The sequence below is a fragment of the Xiphophorus couchianus genome, chromosome 2 (assembly GCF_001444195.1).
Source record: "Xiphophorus couchianus chromosome 2, X_couchianus-1.0, whole genome shotgun sequence".
Classification (NCBI taxonomy): Eukaryota; Metazoa; Chordata; class Actinopteri; order Cyprinodontiformes; family Poeciliidae; genus Xiphophorus; species Xiphophorus couchianus.
Genome location: NC_040229.1, coordinates 23,170,556 through 23,189,805, shown reverse-complemented (window position 1 = coordinate 23,189,805; position 19,250 = coordinate 23,170,556). Strand labels below are relative to the sequence as shown.

General features: G+C 36.8%; 1 protein-coding gene across 2 annotated transcripts in view; it reads left to right on the top strand.

The window, feature by feature from the left end:
- The window catches only part of LOC114136560 (polypeptide N-acetylgalactosaminyltransferase 18-like), a 133,818-nt gene that overhangs the window by 54,961 nt on the left and 59,607 nt on the right, over nt 1–19,250 (top strand). For both annotated transcript variants that reach the window (XM_028004612.1, XM_028004621.1), the window contains exons 2-3: nt 17,649–17,856; nt 17,928–18,094. In XM_028004612.1, coding sequence (XP_027860413.1) covers nt 17,649–17,856; nt 17,928–18,094 — 375 coding nt within the window. The remainder of the gene's footprint in view (nt 1–17,648; nt 17,857–17,927; nt 18,095–19,250) is intronic.

Below are 19,250 nucleotides of genomic sequence, written 5' to 3'. Positions count from 1 at the left end.
CTAGATTTTTAGGTATCTAGTGTGGAACAACATGAGTAACAAGGTTATTGTGTCTGCATAGAGAAATCAGTCAGTGGAAAGATGATTGGGTTGAGATGCACTGGCCCCAGTGTCACCTAATAGGTGCCCAAGGGGACATATAGAAAATGTGAAACCCAGTAAGTAAATAAACAGATACATTTATATCTATTTAGCCATGAGTTGACATGTATCATTTTTTCTGGCCTGGTCTATCTACCCCTATGAATTTTCTAAGGTGCCACTGGTTGGCCCATGAAGAATACTGAGAGTTAAAGAAGAAACTCATGGCTGTCTCTAAAAAGGAAATGACCATTTCAGGGTTTCCCCCAGAAAACTTGCTAAGTCCAGTGGTAGGGGGCACTAGAGCAGTCCATTAGTGTCCCACTGTGTTTTTGTGTTACAACAATTCTAACATGCTGAGCATGAGAATGTATTCCCAGTTCAACGTGACAACTATGAACCTTGCTTAATCCGTCTTTACTGGTAGTGGTGTAGGAAAAGCCCAATTTAAAATAAGCAAACTATGCTTAGCTTGGTAGGGGGGCAAGTAAAGCCTGGTGGCCCGCCAGGCTTATAATCCTCTGGGGAAACCCTGCATTTAATACTAACCAAGCCAATTGCTGAGATTATCTTGCATCTCGTTGAAAATATGTCAAACAGTAATAATGCTGTGACAGAAAGGTTTTGCTATTTTGAAACCTTGCTTTTTAAAAATCTTACAGACAACATGTAAAAGATAAAGTTAAAGTTACTCTGCTTGGTTTGGTTTCATTTTGTGGAATATTTTTTTTATTATTATTTTTGGAGTAACTTGCCTTTTGTAAAAATCTGGATGTTTAGGATTTCCTGCAATAAAACTCAAGCACAAAGTCACAAATAACACACTCCATATATTGATCACCCACTATAGATTTAAATGGGTCCATAGCACCAGGAATTGAGGGCCTCTGTCAAACGTTTTAATAGTCCCCAGGAATTATGCTATATGCTGCCTTAAATTTATCTGCTCGTGTGGGAGCTGTAACGGCAGTGGGTGTAGCTCATGTTGACATTTTATCAGTGTGATGAGGATGATGCTGCGATGGATGCTGTGTTTGCTTCAGCTCAAAGCTGAACTAGCAAACAGAAAATCTGATTTGATATTATGATCTGGTTGTGAAGTAAATAAACAAAGATAAATGAATAGTGAATGATTTCTGTTTTAAGGCAAGCTCGTGTTTTTCCTTTTGGGATCATGATGCTGGATGTTCTTTTTTTTATATAAATTATAATAGAATCAAATTTTATTCTAGTTAATGTGATGACAAGTTGCTAAAATAAGTATTTAGAACATGAAAATAAAGAAGGTCTTTAGACGGATGGTTTTAGTTTGTAAATTATGAAAATTGAGATCTGAACTTAAGGCTGCTTCTGAGCCTGAGCCATTTTATTTAATTTTAAAAACAACAAAAGATTTGCAGATTTGTGTCAGCAAATGAGTAAGTTGGCAAAATGTGCAAAAAGCTGGATTGGCTCTTTTCCGAACAATGTGCAGAGGCATTCTGAAAGAGACTGGGAAATGTATCAGTCACCATGCAAAACAATAGAAAACAAGTAAAAACATTGATTCCATCCATAACAAATGAGGCACTTTCTGTTAGGAAGCAGTCGCCATTATTTCAGTTTTTTAATGATGCTACTTTGTAAAATTATTTATGCTATTTAGACAAGTCAACCCTTTTTACAAGAAAGGACTTACAGTAATTTTCTATATTCTCGTGGTGGTTTGTTGTTATGATAGAAAAATCACATCAACCTCTAGAAGGTTGCTCAGAAAATATGTATCTTTGAAGAAATGTAAACTGTTTTTATATTTGTTCTTTTATATAGATATAAATTATTTGTTTACAGAAGGTAAGCAATGCTAGTAAGGGATGAAATGTCAATGCATAGAGATAAGATGGGTGTGCAAACGGCAAAATGACCTGATACCAGATTCAGCACAAAAGGTGCTATTTTCTATCTCCAAAAGGTATTACACCTCTATTGTTGTTGTGTGTTTCATTTTACCATAAAGTTATCATTCTTGAGTTTCAAGTTGGAAAAACAAATCAAATATTCCTGAAACTCAGACCCATGAAAGGCTGAAGCCCCAGTTCAATACTGACTGTGTCAGCTATACAGAGAAAACAGAGGAAGTTATTTATTTTTACTTTTGATGGTTTTTATGTCATTAAACTAACAATCTTCTTTAGTTTTGACCATACAGAGTGGAGAGAAACACATTAAGAACCAGCTGTGCAACAGTACATAGAGCTCACAAGACAAGATGATGCATGATGCTGGTTCACAGGAAGGAGGAAATCAATATTTTGAGGGAAACAAAAAAAAATCTCCATTTTCTTTTTTTCATAAATAAAGTCGAGGCTGTTCAAATCGCAAGCTTTTTTTTTTTTTAAACCGCCTTCCTACAATGTAGGATTCGTTTATTAAAATGTTTGTCACGTTCCCTGGGTGGTTGGGTTTTTTGTTTTGTATGTTTTGCCATATTCAGTGCTATTCTCCGTAATTATGATTGTTTTTAAGGTTAGGTAATCCCTTTATGTTTAACATAATAGTATCATCTAATGACTCTGAAATCAATACATAGACCTCTGCTATATTCTGTCTTTCTCATGGCATTTAGCAAATAAAAATAATGTTGGTAATTCTAAATGACCTAAAACATGAGGAGAATATTCTGATTTACCTTTAGTCAGCAAGAGAAATAAAGCTGTTTTATTTGATGCACATAAACGTCTGGTTTCAGCGGATATCTACTGTAGCCTTGATACCACCAGTCCTCTTTGTTACCATTTACAGTAAGTGTTATGAGAGTAAATCTCCTTTCACAAGAAATCTATTGGATCGTTTCTTATAATGTTAGATATAATATATTAGATCTTAGTGTTTCTTGTAATTGACTCTACAAAACACTAGCAGTTTTATGTTTCCTTGTCGCCTCCAGGGTCATTTTTGTCTTTAGTGAACATACATGTCCCTATGTTTCCATGATTACCTCCCAAAAGCAAAGCATGTTGAGTTGTTGGAGCAAACAGACCAAATGCAAATGTCTTTCCAATCTGTTTTGCTGAATATTTTAAAGCATGGCACAGCTGCAGTTGCTGATGTATATTTTAAGGACAGAGTCGTTCTAAGGGAAGTAATTCATCTGCCTAAAAATGATATTTCTCTGTCCCTAACTTGCTTATTTCTGTTTACCAGAAAAGCACTTTTGTTTCGTTAAAGGTCACAGAACAGAACGTGGCTGTTGTTTCTTTTTTCCTGGAGCAGTTTTTGCCGCGTGCCGTTTGCAGAATTTTAATATTTGAAAATGTTTCAGAGGAACTAAGAAAGATTTTTAAAAAAACAATAGAGAGAATGGTGACAATGCTGAACCTCCTCAGTGAAATATATAGAAATCCTCTGCATGTAAATAGTCAACTAAATATTCACAAAAATACTTAAAAACAATTTATTTTATCACCATCTCTTTAAACGAAAGATAGCTTCGAGTATGTTTACTTTGTGTTATCTGACAAAATATTATTAAAAATGTTGTCTCCATTTCAGTTAAACATCCCAGAGCCCCGTGTTAAGTGCTTTTACTGGTGAATTTTTGGTTTTCTGGGACTTTAGCCATCAGGTTTGCTCATAAGCTCTAAGCTCTAATTAAATTTACCTTGTTTTGTGAGGTTTCCATTTCGTCATGTCCTCGTTGATAAATGTTTTGAGTGGTTGTCAGCAGCAAGACTTCACTTTAATATAATTAAAGCGCTCAGCAGACATTTTAATTAAAATCTTCCTTCATTCTGTGGACAGATGTATTGCTCTTATAGAGCTTTCGGTAAAACTTCAAGCCACTAAAACCACAAGTCCTCAACACTTTTCATATTTTAGCTCTTCATAAACTGTTCTAGTGTTTATTGTAAGCAAAGCGAACTGTAGGAAAATATCCTAATGCTTAAAAATAACAAGGTCATTAATAGATGTATTAATCTGTGACCATCTGTCATCTTCAGCAGACTTTTGTTCTTTTTAAGCTTAATTGAACTTTAAAGTGAAAGCATAGCCCTGCCTCTGACTAATTTTGAAAAATTTCAGTAAATTCGGGAGAGCAAAGTGACCGTGAGAGCCGTGTGGGGATGAACAGAAGGGCTGAGCAGAACTGTGGTCAGAAATAAAAAAGCACCTTTTCTTTGCTATATTTAGCAACTTTCCAGCCACCTCTATCAACTTTTATTAGAAAAAAAACAAAAGTGATAAATCTAGTGACTTTTCTCGGTGTCGTTAGACGTTTATGGTGACAACGCTCTGCAGGACTGCTGCTCTGTCCTGAGCAAGTAGCGACTGCTCCTGTAAGGCCCTCCAGAAATTAGGTCGGCATATCCCCCTGCAAAATATCTTAAGTTTCATTGTGCAGAATATGCATCACATTAAAAGTGAAAACAGATTACAAATGATTTAGAGTGCTTTTCTTTTCCATATGTTTCAAAAACCTGTCGTTTTGACCTTTTATCTGTGTTTTAAGATCCTTTGGTTAGTTGGATACTTGGAACAACAAACCAGATTTAGCTTCATGAAGTGCAACATTACATGAGATTATTTATCATCCAATACAATCTCCTGCCTCTCAGTATAACTGGCATAATCTACTTTATTTAGTCTCATCATTCCGGAGTTGTTTCTTTCCGATTCAGCAGAATGAGATCCACTGAAGAGACGCAATTATCTCTGATACTAAACCTCCCATTGTTGTTTAGTTTTTTACCTGTCTCCTCCTTTTTCTTTAAGCAATCTCTTGTACTGCAAAGACATTGTTTCCTTGCTCATTTGCTTGGATGAGACAATAAAATCTTATCAGCTGAGCTGTAACGTACCGTAATTAGTGAAGCCGTCTGTTCCAGCAGAGACCCATATGGACTCACTCAATCTGTATTGATTTCTAAAAGGGAGACGTTTGGAGAATTCAAACTGCAGAGGCACTGCAATAAGGATTACTTTGCACTGCTTGACTAGCCCTGGTGCACCTCAAAATGCAAGCTTTGCTTTCATTGAGTTCTTTGCTAAGTTTTTGAAAAATCTTTGTATGTGTTTTCTGAATGCTGTGATGCGTTATGTTTGTGGGACGGCAGAGGAAAGGAATCAATTTGCAGTCCTCTCTAACACAGGCACATAGAGAGAGAGAGAGACACTGGGAACGATTTTCATCTCTGAGACCATCGCGCTGTGAAGACAGCAAGATGAAGAGAAAATGATGGCTGATGGATTTAAAAGGTTGTTAAGAAGGGGAAATGGCTTGCTAATGGAATCTACCACTCTAATGCTTAATCTGCAGCCGGGCTGACTTTCTGTTGGAGAGAAAAGAACACACTGTGTTGCTCAGCATAGCAAACCACGACGTCTGAGTTATCGAAGCAAGCGAGTACAAATTTAGATAAGTTGAGTCACACAAACAACAGCTGGAAATAATGCAGGACATTCTTTCATGTGTATACGTGTGTGTATGTGCATATACATTTTTTTGTTTTTTTCCTGATAAATCAGTCAAATAATAACGAATTAGACATCAGTACGGGGGGGGGGGAGGATGTGGGCCATAAACTCAATACAGCAGCTGGGAAAATAAATCTATCTGGGTCTAGATAAAAACTCGTTGTGGTTTAAATCTGGATGCCACTTTCTCTTTTAGGGAACCCGGTCCCGGTTACAAAGAGAAGCAGAATGAATCATTGTTTTCACTTTTACTGGTATAATCAGGAAAGATGCTTTTTTTTTCACTCAGTTGTTTATGATTATGCATTTGGCATATTTTCTTTTCCCCAAAGCAACCTGGAAATGACAAATGAGGATACAACAATATTAATATTATTGTTAATGTACAACACAGTTATGTATGTTAACTTTATTGTTAATATAATCAGTCTCCTATAGGAAATGGTTCAGGGTAAACACATGCACACACGCCTGCTTTTACGTGCTTTCTGACATCATTTTGCCATGAAAAGCATAGACATTAAAACATAAAAATACATTTTCCTTTAAGGATAATAACAGGCTTGTCTAGTTTCATAGATATTTGCCTTTAATCTGCTTGTCAATACTCTCAGCCCTTATAAGTTGGTAAATAAGGTTGTGTTGTTTATTTGAGTACATGGTTAATGATTTCATACTGTTATATTTAACTGTAAAGTCACTGAAAGAAAAAACATCTATTTCCATTATTTTCTAATATTTCAAAGCGGGCTGGATTTAAATGTGTTTATAAAAGTCAGTGATGCCATTACTTGGATTACATTTTAGGCTCAGAGGAGCTGAGAATTCTAATAAATTGTGACAAACGCCAGAGATGAAAGTCCATGTTATCATCCTCAGACTTATCCTCTGTCAGTGAATCAGGGATTTTGACAAATCTGTTTCATCTGTTAACGTACATGGAGACTGAGCAAGTTTCTGAAGATTTATTTTGGTTGTTCTTTGAACTGAGAGCCTTGTGAGCTTTATTTCTTCTGCATTCAGTAATTAAGATCAGCTAGGCTGAATCTGTTCTGCTTCTGGTTTTGACAGGACATGACATTATTTCTGATCCTCTCCTCTCACTTGAGGAAAAAGCAAACAGGTAATTCTCTCCCCTAAATCCCTTTAAGAGGAAATAATACATCCCTCTTTTAGTCTGTTTTTCATCTTTGTAAGGTTCCTAAATGCATAATCTGTTCTTAAAGACTGTAAATAAGCAGCTTCAGTTCTCTAAAATGAAGGGACCTTAGAAGGCTTCCTTTCTGAATTTACATGTGTACATAAAAGATCAGGACAGTAAACAGCTGTAAAACATTTGGACTGAACAATATATCACTATAGTTGAACTTCAGATTTATGTGGCAATATAATTTTTAGGAGAGTTATTCACTTAGCTGTTTAAATAGCCAAAAGTCACAGAGTGATGGAAACACAGATGAGAAAGAGAGAACAGAACAAAATCCATAAGTGGTACTGTAGTGGAAATTTAGAAACTGATATCAACATATTTACCATTATCATTATCATCCCAAGATGTCCTGCTATCATGCAGCTCCATATCAGATCGGATTGTATGTATTATGAATTTGTCTTGCATTTTTGTCTGGAGTGACATTTCACTATGAATAAACTAAAGGATTTGAAATTCTTCAATTATAACTTGATGTGATGAAAATAGTTATTGAATGCATCATTTTTCTCATTTTAAATATTTTCTTTTGGACCATCAACATAAAATTTATACAAACTGCTGTCAACTACTCAAGGACAGAAAATAACAGAGCATATATAGCGCCCATACTTTATTTATATGAACTCTGCTAGTACAATATGCTGTAAAACAGCCCACACCATGATGTTACCACTTACAAACTTCACTTTTGGCATAATGTTTATGGGGATGTGCAATGACGTTAAGAGTTCAGGTTTGTTCTGTCTTACATTTTCCCAACATGTTACTGGTTTGCCTAAATCTTCTGCAGCAAACTTCAAACAGGGTGTACCATTCTTTTTCTTTTGCAGAGGAGTCTTGTGCAGTGAGTGTTCATAAATGCCATTGAGTGTATTGCAGTGAGTTTTGCAACAGCAAAACCTTTCCTTGAAAGTCTCTTTTCCTACCAATTGTATTACCTGTTCAATACTTTTGTAATGAGACACCTTTTTGTATTAATAATAAACCAGCGGCTTTTCATTAGCAAATAGCTGCTAGAATGCTTTATAAATGCTGACAGATTTTAGATATCTTCTTGCTTTATATGGCTTTTTGCAAATTTGTTTGTATCCAACCAACTTCCTGTGTCTTTTGAATTGTTTACCTTTATCTTCATTAGTGGACAAATGTGCTGTGACTTCTTTGCATGCATTGATTTCTTGGGTTATTGTAAATATCTTTGATGAAACTTTATGTCAATTATCTCTACTTTAGGCTCATTTATCCAAAAGCCACTGCTTCAGTCAAGTCACGGTGACGTATTGTTTTTAGAGAGTGGAGGTGCACTCATGTTTCCAAACAAACTCTACCTCTACAGTTTTTTTTCTTACTGTAGTGCCATTGACATTAACATTTAATATGCTAACTGAGACTTTTAAAGTCATAAAGGTGCTCACAGTCATTGATAATCATATGCATTTGGTAAGCACTCCCTCTTTAATCCCATGCTAACAACAAAGGTGAACTCCTCTGCACAAAAAGCTGTTTTTACTCAAAGTTGTTCCATTTTGGTGTTCTTTCTTTGATAAATAATAGGGCTGCAATGTTCTGTAAAACTAGCTTTTGTTTAGTGAAAGTTTCAACAAGACTTAATGAATGACGGTTTCTAAGAATACATCATTTTATCTGTCAGAAGCAACAGTGAATGGATGCAACAGCACTGACGTTGCTATCTGATTTGACAAAAAGGGACATTTTGTTTCTAAATATTCAGGGTTACAATTGTTCAACTTTTGTCTACGATCCAAGACACTTTAACTGGTCAAACCTAGCCTGAATAAAAACTATTCTGAACTACGCAGATAATATTTCAAACATTTATGAAAATGTAAGTGCCTGTTTTTTTAATGATAACCCAGTTTAGCTTTAGCTGGTCTCTTTGCAGCATCTGTTCTACTGTGATCTACATTTAAATTACAATTAATTTACAATCTAATATTTTCACTTTTTGTCTTTGTTACGTTTCAATGTAATGACTGATACGACCTATCCAGGCTTAAAATGGCACGGTAAAGACTGTGAAGGGACTGAGAACAGAAGCTGTGCACATGGGCTTTACGTTTAGATTTGTCATTTTCAACACATGCAGCATAAATAAATATGCAAATATGAATAAAACCACATAGACTCTACTGTATGTTTTTGAGCATATTTTGGGCGATAGATGAAAATAGATTATTGATTTCCCAGTTAAAGTCTGGGAAATCAACCCTTTTTGGTGTGTGTTTGTTTCCCTGTTCAATAAGCAGCTCAAAAGTTGTTGAAGTCCCGCCAGAGAAAAACCCATGAGTTTTTCGTTTTTGTCCACTTGAGAGCATCACAGCGCTTTACAAATGACTCTTGAGGGAGCGTGTTGTTCATATGGCATGAAGCGGCAAAAAAACAACTGAAGAGCCTCTTTTTGTGACTCATTGCTTGTTGTGTTTTGAAAAGGAGCTGTTGTGCGGTTTAAAGGGGACTTGGAGTGGGTACAAAAGGCAAATGAATCGCCTGTGTTTTCCCTGATGCCTCTTTAAATACTGAAACACAAAAAGCTTTCGGAGGGAGATAATGTCACAGGGTTTGCAGAGCAAATGAGATTCTCTTCGCAAAAACAAATTCTTTCAAATCCTCGGGTGTGAGTGGGTGTGTGTTTGTGTAACAAGTGCAAAGCCTGCTGGGATCGGTTCCTGCCATGCAGCAACTGTTTCAGTGCGATCTGATGTGCAACTTGAAAGTGTACGGAGGATGTGCAGAGGTCTAATTGAGCGGTTTTACATCCGCGCTTTGCTGTTTAACAAATCAGGCTCATGTCCCATTTAATGTCTTGAACACTTAAAAGCTGTTTATGTGAATCTGTCCCCCACACAAATCAATACATGAATACTTATCGGGATGCAGATTTTGTGTAGATGAAATGCAGGCGCTATAGAGTTTACTTATGTGAAAATCCGATATCTATACTTTCTCTCCGTCACACTAAGACCAGTATCTTTGTAAGAAGAAAAAGGGCTTCCTAAAAGAAGTTCAACGTGCTGGCACTTTCTTCTATCGCATCTCAAACATTTAAAGGCCCCGTTATCCTATTTCTATCGCTTTGTTTTGAATTGTTCTCAAACACTGTGAATATTTTTATTTTTACTGTGAATGTTTGTGAGTCAGTGTTTGGTTGGTTGACAGTAAAAAAGCAAAAACGGATCTGTGGCTCACAACTACATTCTGCACTCACACTGTGAGATACTTGGATTTTTTTCACAGTAGACTTTAAATTTATTTTAAGGTTTCAGCCTTCATCTGCATCTTGCTTGTCATCTAAAACTTTATCTCTGTCTCTACCTGCCAATCACAACTCCAGTGACAGCTCAGATGGTGAGCTCCCACAGATCAACCTTTTACCCAGTCAGCGCTTGACAATCAGCAGGGAACCTGGGGTGTCAAATCAAATCACACAGAAACCACATTTATTCTTGACAAGTAAACCTAAACTGAATGGTATTGTAGGCCTGTAGGCAGAGCTGATGCAGGGAGAACAAAGTTGCATTTATTGCCACATGAGCTTTGGCAATAACATTTAAGCGAGAGTTTGGCTCATAATTTTCACAACTATTCCTTTTCATTTGTATAGAGCATGATGGTTATTAATTTTCATGTCCGAAGTTGTGTGAAAAAAAATAATGAAAGAACAAAGGAAGCACAAAGGAACGCAGAATCCAGGCGGAAGTTGCCAAAGAGAGGCCTAACACACTGCATATCATAAAGCAGTGATAAGGTTTCAGCTCCAGTTTAAATTCATAAAGTGAAAATCTATCAGAGTTTATCCAATGTGTAGGAAAAAGTCAAGGAAAAATGCTGTCTAGCAGTAGCTTTCAGATTGAACAAACCTAGCTGCTGCTAGGAGATTTATTTTTTTGTTTGTTTTGTTTTATTACAAACTTGGCTCTGTTTTGGTTGTTTTGATTATTTCATTTTAGTTTGATAAATCTGAATTCCTTGGTTTCTTTTTTATTAGACCAGAATTGTTTCTGTTTTACTTTAACTTATTTAGTGATTCTAGTTGTGTATTTTGTGTCTAGTTATTCTTTACTCTGGTTTAATTATGTTTCTTAGGTCTAGTTATTATTTAGTGTTAGATTTATTTCCTAATTCCCTGCGTACTCTCCCTCGCCTCCTGTGTCGCTCTCTCTCTCACTCTCTCTCTCCCATCACACCTGCAACCTGTTTCTAATCAGCCATCTGTTTCTTGTTCAGTAATCAACCTCTTTAGTGTATAACTCATTCTGAGTTCCTTGCTGGTCGTACCATCTAATCCTGTTACTATGTTGTTGTTTTTTTTTCTTTTTCTTTTGCGTTGGATTCTTGTGATTTTTTTTGTAAATTTGTCTATTTTCATTTTTATATATGATCCATGCTCCCATATCCAATCTGCATTTTGGTACAACCTCAAACTCACACAGCATGACAGATTTGTTTAGCTTTTTTTTTTGGCATGCAGAGGAAAACAAACAAAAAATAGGTACATATCAAATTCTTTCAGCATTGTCATCTTTCACAGACTGTGTAGAAGATTCAGATTTTTTTCCTAGTGTTTTTCCCTTTTGTTCTAGGTGAAAGATGTGGGTCACAGGTGTCAAACTCCAGTCCTGGAGGGCCACTGCCCTATCTGGACATGACCGGGATATTAATTTTAATATTAATCAAAGTAATTTTATAGAAAGTTGTTTTTATTTCTACCCACACAGACTTTTCCTTTAAGTGCGGTTGTCTCATCACATAAAGATGCATTCTTGTAAAAATGTTAAAAATCCTAACCTTAAAAAAATGCTACAAGTGTCTTTTTTAAAAAATATTCATTTCTTACAACAGTTGTTTTCTTAATGCCTGACTGTTCTACATGTCAGATGTATTACCGTGGAATATACTCTGGTCCAGCATGTAATGACATTGTGACATTCCTGATTAAATCTCGCTTTGTGGCACTAAACTTCCTACCCTAAAGCTCCCGTTTTTCAGTACTAGTTCTTGGCTTTAGTCAGGATTAATTTGATCTAGCTGCAGCAGTCATAATTGCCACCACGCCACAGTTCGGGCTCCGGGTTGAAAGTTGTTTCACAGCGTGTAGCCTCCAACCTGCTGAGCCAGTAGCTTGTCAATTCTTTGTAAAATGACTTGAGGACAAGGTGAAATTCTGTCACCCGGCCCGTTTTGAATCCATTACGTTGTGGGTAGCCTGGACTTGATGCTCCTGGATCTACAGGAGGGATGTGTGTGTGCATGTGTGTAGACAGGGAGCTGTCTTGGTGCCTGAGCTTATAAAAGAGGGTGTCTCTGCAAGCTGATGTGACGGAGCTCAGAGTCGCCTGGTTTACAGATGCCTAGAGATGAATACCTTCTGTCACAACCGCTTTATTCTCCTGTTTTCTTCGTCTCTCGGCCTGCCGCTCCTCCTCTTCGTCACTCCCTCGCACCTCCCTCAGCAACCTGTCGGCACTTTTATTTTGCTGCTCTCCTTGATCCTCCGCCTTTAATTCATTCATTACCATTTTGGTTTTATTTGATTTGTTTGTTTGTTCTTGTGCCCCTGTTTTTTAATTATTCAAATAGCATTGATGTCTTATTTATTATGCTCTGCTATATTTTCCAGTTCTTTTGCCAATGAGGAAAGCTGGCTTTGTCAAATTAGTCAGATTTATTTCCAAGTTTTCCATCTCGGTCTTTTATTTGTGAGGAATTTGCGCGCCCTGTGTGTGCTCTGTGTGTTTGGATGTAAATACTGCTGAGTAGACATTGATGTGGAGCGCATTTCCCACCCAAGACTAACAGTCCACCGTCGCACTGTTTGCTGCCACAATGCAGTCCAGACTGCTGTTAAAGTCGACCATGAGCAAGGTGTTTTTCATCTATAAAAAGTACATTACATTTGTTTTATTTTCTCTATTTAAAGAAAATATCAAGGCAACTGTAAAGAACCAGAGGAGGTTACTTATTTATAAAGCACACCTCAGGAAAATATCAGAGTGTACACAGGCACAAAAACCCAAACCAACATACACTAGATGGGGAAATCAGATTTATAACACTGTGCTTGCACATATCTGTAGGCAGTGTTTCTTTTGTAAATCACCGTGCCACTGGAAATGTGCACTCATGAATCAGCCTCATCTAACACTCTTCACACCCACATTTCTTATACAATGCAAAGCACCTCATGCATGCTGATGCAAACACATGAGTTCCCCTATCTGTGACTCTTAATGTTGAATCATACAAAACTGAGATGAAGACCAAGAAAAAGAAGAGAAATGTTTGCAATTTTTTCCCCCAGGGACATAATTTCAGTTTCTTGTGGCTTAAGTGCATCTTAGAAAGTGTGTACTTATCTACTCTGTATTTTGGTAGAAGATGAACATATGCAGTAGGAAATAATGCTGTTTGGTGTTAACTTGAGAGATAAATAAAATTAAAATGATCAGCGTGCATTTTAGTTCCGTCTAAGAGAAATTATACATCAGATATACAGTAGATATAACCACAGTTTCTAAGGTCTGAATGATACCACAACACATTCTCACTCCCAACTCGTCATATATTGATGAGATGGGACGATTTCTGACCATGCGTCACATATTGTCGTGAAGGGTACTCCCTTTGCGTCAATATGTGACGACTTGGGCAGGGTCCTTCAGCGTCACATGTTGACGATTTGGGTAGGTCACATGTTTTACGTGGATTATTGAAGCGAAGGGTTCTCGCAACCGCTGCCGACACTTCAAAACCCGACGATTTGGTTAGGTTTAGGGCAAAAATTACGGTAAGGCATAGGGTAAAACACCTCGCGTCACATATTGACGCAAAAGGGTACCCTGCGCGTCAATATGCGACGAGGACGGACCGTCCGATGCGTAAATATATGACGAGTAGGGAGTGAGAATGGGCTGGATACCAACCCTTTATTTAGATTTCAAAAAACCTTGCTTGAACAATAAAACAACTAAAGCAGTCTAAACGACCATCTCAACAGAAATGTACAGTTTCCAATTGATCTCTTATAGATGCTGTTGGAACAAAATGTCCTGCAAGTGAGTGGCAACCCAATATTAACATATTCCCAGTTCTTAAAAATAGTTGGGTTCGGATCAGAAATTGCTGGTTTGGAGACTCCCTGCTTTAATTTAAGTTGATCTTTCTAAAATACAGATTTATGCTCCTCAGACTCTCAGTTTGGAAAATTCATCCTCAGATCTTTTTCTCAATCCAGTTTTGGTTTTTTCCTTTAAGAGAATCTTCTGCAGCTTTGACCTTAGTTCTTCTATTTTTTTCTTCAAAATCGATCAAATTGCGCTGATATAACCCGCTACCCACAATGCATTTCTAGACCGCCATATTGGCTGGGGTGCAAAGCAAATTTAAACATAACATTTATTTGTTGCAACAAAGCTATATAAAGTAGTTATTAGGAAAATGTAAAACAAAAACAAAAAAACTACGTCTTTAAACTACTGTAACAAATCTTATGTATTATGAGTTTTATTTATTTATTGTATTACATATTAGTCATACTGAATTCAATTATACATTTTCTATAGTTGATAAAGTGTCAGATGAACTAGAAAGTGATGGAAGCAGCCTAGATAAAGCTAAATATCAATGTCATTATAAATAAACTCTAATTGACTTTGCAGTGAACTGCTAATAATTAGGGAACTATTTACACCAAGTCTTGTTTTAATGAGGTCTGTTTGAATGTTTTGCATGTAGACATATACTACTTCAGTCTTTACAAGCATTTTACATGCATTGCAATACGACTGGAGAAGCAAAACTTACAATGTCTTTGGTTTGCACATTTTACAACAAAAACATTACAATGTGAAATGATTTTGTATTAAAAAAAAGAAAAAACAAAAGACATGTTTACATTTAGTAAAATATATTATTCTCATTTGATGAGTAGAGATTTTCACTTTCATGTCTGAACACCTATTTCTTCAAACTCTCCTGAAGGTGCTGTACAATGCACACATACAACTTCAACGCTTTTCCCTTTGATTCCTCCTGACTTCTACACTGTGCCCTCCAGATATGTGAGGAACTTAATCCTGGTTCACATAAAATAATAAGGAAGTTTGCTGAACACATGAGGGCAGAGTGACACATAGATGTTTTTTTTTTCTTGCTCAAAAGCACAATGCATCAGCTAAAAGCTTCATTAAATATAAATGGCTCATATTAAGTGAAAATGCAGGACAAAATAGAGCAGCTTAGAAGTCCTTAAAACTTTTAGTGATTCACTATTCAGAAAAATGGAGGACAAGCCATTTGCAGAGCTTTTAGGATTCTGATTATGAGACTGTGAGGGGCCTTCGAGGGAGGTAGCATTTCACACACGAGAGCATTAAGCACGTCATTGGCAGAGGTGGAAGTACCTCTCTTCAAACTAATAAAAAAGCCATTGAGCTTAGAAAGGGAAAAGGCATTTTGCAGTCATGTGCTGAAGGCAGAAAAACTAAAAAAAAAAAAGAAAAAAGATGTGAGGTCTGATTTGAGTTTGAACCTTAATGTCACACACAAATTAAATTTAAACTCTTTAGGTTTTATTCATTTAATTCTTAACAGTTACTTAAACATATCTTTCTAAACAGTTGTTGTTGCTGTTTAATGCACTAGAGAGTTTGCCAGCATGTTGTTCATTAATCTGGTCGGTTTCAGTTTAGGTCCACATGCACTGCATGATATCAGATTTTCAATCATAGTTGCTGACATTGCTGAATATAATTTTAACTCATGTCCTGTGAGATTGATTGCTGCTGACTTTTTAAATGCTAAGCATTTGTTTTACATTTGCTTTTATTTTACAAATCAGATTGAATTGAGTACATGCAGATGCAAACATGGCTGTCAAATCCCGCTAATGGGAGTAATGTTCACGTATACGCGTCTTGTTGCAGAATTAGAAAGACACACATCGTTTTGGTTCCGGTGTTAGTTGTGCACTGTTGCATACAACAGAAGATTCAAGCTGTAAATGAGTTTAAAATTATACTCTTGCTAATTAAATGCAGAAAAACAAAAACAAGCACAGCTGTCACTCCAAACTGCTGGGGTCCTGCGAACGACACAGAGGTACATCACTTAATTTAATTTCTAAGTAGCATTCATGTTAACATTATACTGTACATTTTCGAAGCTTTCATCTTAGTACATAACATCTGATCACTGGATCTTGTTGAATCTTATTCCTCTGTGATGCAGTAGCAGTAAAATATTATGTGTTGTGCTAAAGAAATGTATCGGAAGCCAATTCTGCCGTGAACATTATCATTATATCTGTAATTGCATACGAAAAGTGAAGCAGATTTCCAATAACAGTTTTATTACTCATGAGATGTGTGTGTGAAATGCTGCCCATTGTTACTGTTGGTACACTCAACAGATCCATGCAAAAATCCATATAAGCATAATCCTAAACTGCTTATGAGTCAGTGTTGGTTAATTAAAATAGTAACAGGATGAAACTGCTGGACTTTTCATTTTCCCCCAAACCACAAGTGTTCACTATGATGTAGTTCTGGAGAGAGAGGTCGTTGATTTTGTGTCTAGCGAACAATTTCTGCATTGATTTTCGCTGTATAATTTGATCTTTTTCCTATAGTGATAAACCATTGTCAGTTTTCTAAGAAGATCTAACAGATTTTTTATTTTATAGTTCTGGAGGTCCATGCCATTCTTCTCTCTAGGTTTCCTAGAGAAACAAAAAGGCCAGCTGTTCCATCACAGATCCTCACTCATCTGCTTCACTTGTCTGACATATTCTTGTTTCTTTGCTATCCTTAGTGAAAAGGCACTAAGAGATATCCAATACCAGGGGAAGCAGAAAGGTTTGGATAACTAAAAAGTTCCAGAACAAATGATTAAGAACTTAAGAAGTGTAAATGAGAAAAGCGCTTCAGTTTCATTTTATATTACATGAATTCTTAAGGGTGCCATTAAAAGTTGCAACGATCTTGTGATTTCGTAAAACAACAACAAAAAAAATGAAGCTATGCTTTTAATGTGGGTTCCCCACTGAATAATCGTGCCAAAATTAAAGGATGGATTTGTCCTTAAATTTTTAAGAGAGGATAATGTCGTTTCTACTGAAATAAAATGGCTTTGGGGTTTTTATTCAGTCAGCTTTTCAACACATTTCCTGTGTCTGCATCAGTGCTCTTGTGTAAGAGTTTCTCCCATGTCTTAGTTCATGAATATTCACTCTCAGATTATCACCTTTTTCCAAAAACAACAAACCCCAACATTCAAATTCCTCTAACACTTGCCTGTTTTTTTTTTGCCTAGAATATCTCCAGGCTGCTGTTCTCTTTTCATGCTGTTATTTTTAACTAAAGCATGTATAATATTAGAAACTACCTAGTAAGCTTTGTTGTGATTTGAAATTAGCTGCTTTTATGCATCGTTTGTGTTTTTATTGTTCTTAATCATGTAAAGTAAACAGCTTACTGCTTCACACATAGCAATGAAAATCAGGCTTGCAGTGCTCATTAAAAAAGAGGTATTACACTGGTCATGTTAGAGTTTTTGTGTATGCCTCTGCACAAATAGACCTGAAAATGTTGTTTGTTATGACAATGAAATTCCCTGTCACCTCAAATTGCATTTGGGTTTCAACCTTTTCCCTCATGTTGCGTACATTATCCCTCAAGCTGCAAGTAAGCAGGTTTTCATGAAAACCATAGAGCATACTTAACGCTTAGTCGGAATATTATTCTCCCATAGAGGCATCCCTAATAGAGCTGAAAGACATTTATTTTTCCAGTCAGTTCTTACAACGCTGAAAAAGGCAGCAGCTTGTATGGGCAAATACGTTGTTAAAAAATGTTAAGAACATTTTCCTTGTGTGTTTCCACAGAAACCCCCCTGAAGGACGGTGAAGAAGCAGCGTCTTCCTCAGACTCTGCCGCAGACCCCGCCGCCTCACTGTTCAATCACTGGGGTCGTGACCTGGGCCCAGAGAGCCGACGCGTCGCGCTCAAAAAGTTCCGTTACTTCGGATACAACGGCTACCTGAGCGACCGCATCTCCCTCACCAGGCCCATTGCAGATTTACGACCGGACGGGTCAGTCCACCTTAAATTGTGCTGTTACTCAGACAGAGAAGCGTCTGAATCTCTGTTTTCCTTCTCTTCAGATGCAGAAACATGTCTTATTCGTCAGACCTTCCTCAGCTCAGTGTAATCTTCATCTTTGTCAACGAGGCGCTGTCAGTTTTATTACGCTCCATTCACACGGTCATCCAGAGGACACCATCCTACCTCCTTAAAGAGATCATACTCGTGGACGACAACAGTAACAGCTGTAAGAATCCTAAACCTCTTTCTTGATCTTCTTTTTGATATGTCCCATTTCAGCAATAACATTGCTTTTTTGGTTTGAAGACAGAATGTCGACTCATTTATATATCCAGTCTGCCTGAAGGCCCATTATGCTTCACATAAGAAGATGTCTTGTATTTGGATAACTCTGTTTGGAATGATTTTCTTTGTCCTAAAACCAATTTTTGTGAGTTAGCAAAATACACTTTACAGCTTTGCCAATATTTCTTTGATGACATATGGATTTATTGCACTACTTTATACCCGGCCCGTGTGCTTGTAGTTGCGGATGGTGGAGGATGGGTTATTCTTCCCTCTTGTACTGTTATAACTGTGTAGCCTCAGATTTCCCAGGAGTAGCTGGCAGGAATAGCAAATAATGACACAGACCGTCTTCCTCACCCTGATGTTGGAAGGATAAAAATGTGAAAATTTTGGCAAAGAAACATGAGTTTGGACTCCTTTGACTTGGAAAAAGATTAATTTCCTCTCTTCAATTGATCATTATTTTCTCATTATACTGTAATTCCAATATAATTGGTATTCACATAAATAATTGGAGCTGCGTGTAGATAGCCATGATGCCTCACAATGTTTTGGTTTGTTGCCCACTATCCTGACTGCCCACACATTCAACACAGTCATCTGTGTCGAAGTGTGGAAGTAAGAAAGTAGCTACTTTGCAATTAAAAACAAAACATTGTGTCAAAACATTTTTACAGGTACTAAAAGAATAAAAGTGGATTCTAACTTTTACAATACTGCAATTTGTTCCCTTCATTTCCTCAGAAAGTACAGGTCAACCAATTTTCTCAAAGCATTTATCTTTGTGGAGACAATTAAAATCATCTTAACTCCCTAATTTGTTGGTCAGACATAGATTTATGATGCAGAGGAATCAAACATAGTCTGAGCCAGCCCATACCTGGACATTTAGAACGATTTCAATTTGGTGGAGAAGAGGGACAACTAATGACCCCCTATTTTAAATTGCTTGCTTATTTTTACAGTGTACTAAAAGTAAGCGATGTGTAAAATTAACTGGAGAGTTAATTCATCCCTTCCTTATTTTAAAAAAAATAGAAAAAAAGTCTGTTCTGAGTAGTAAAAACAGAGTTTGGGTAACTCTTTCTCTGAAT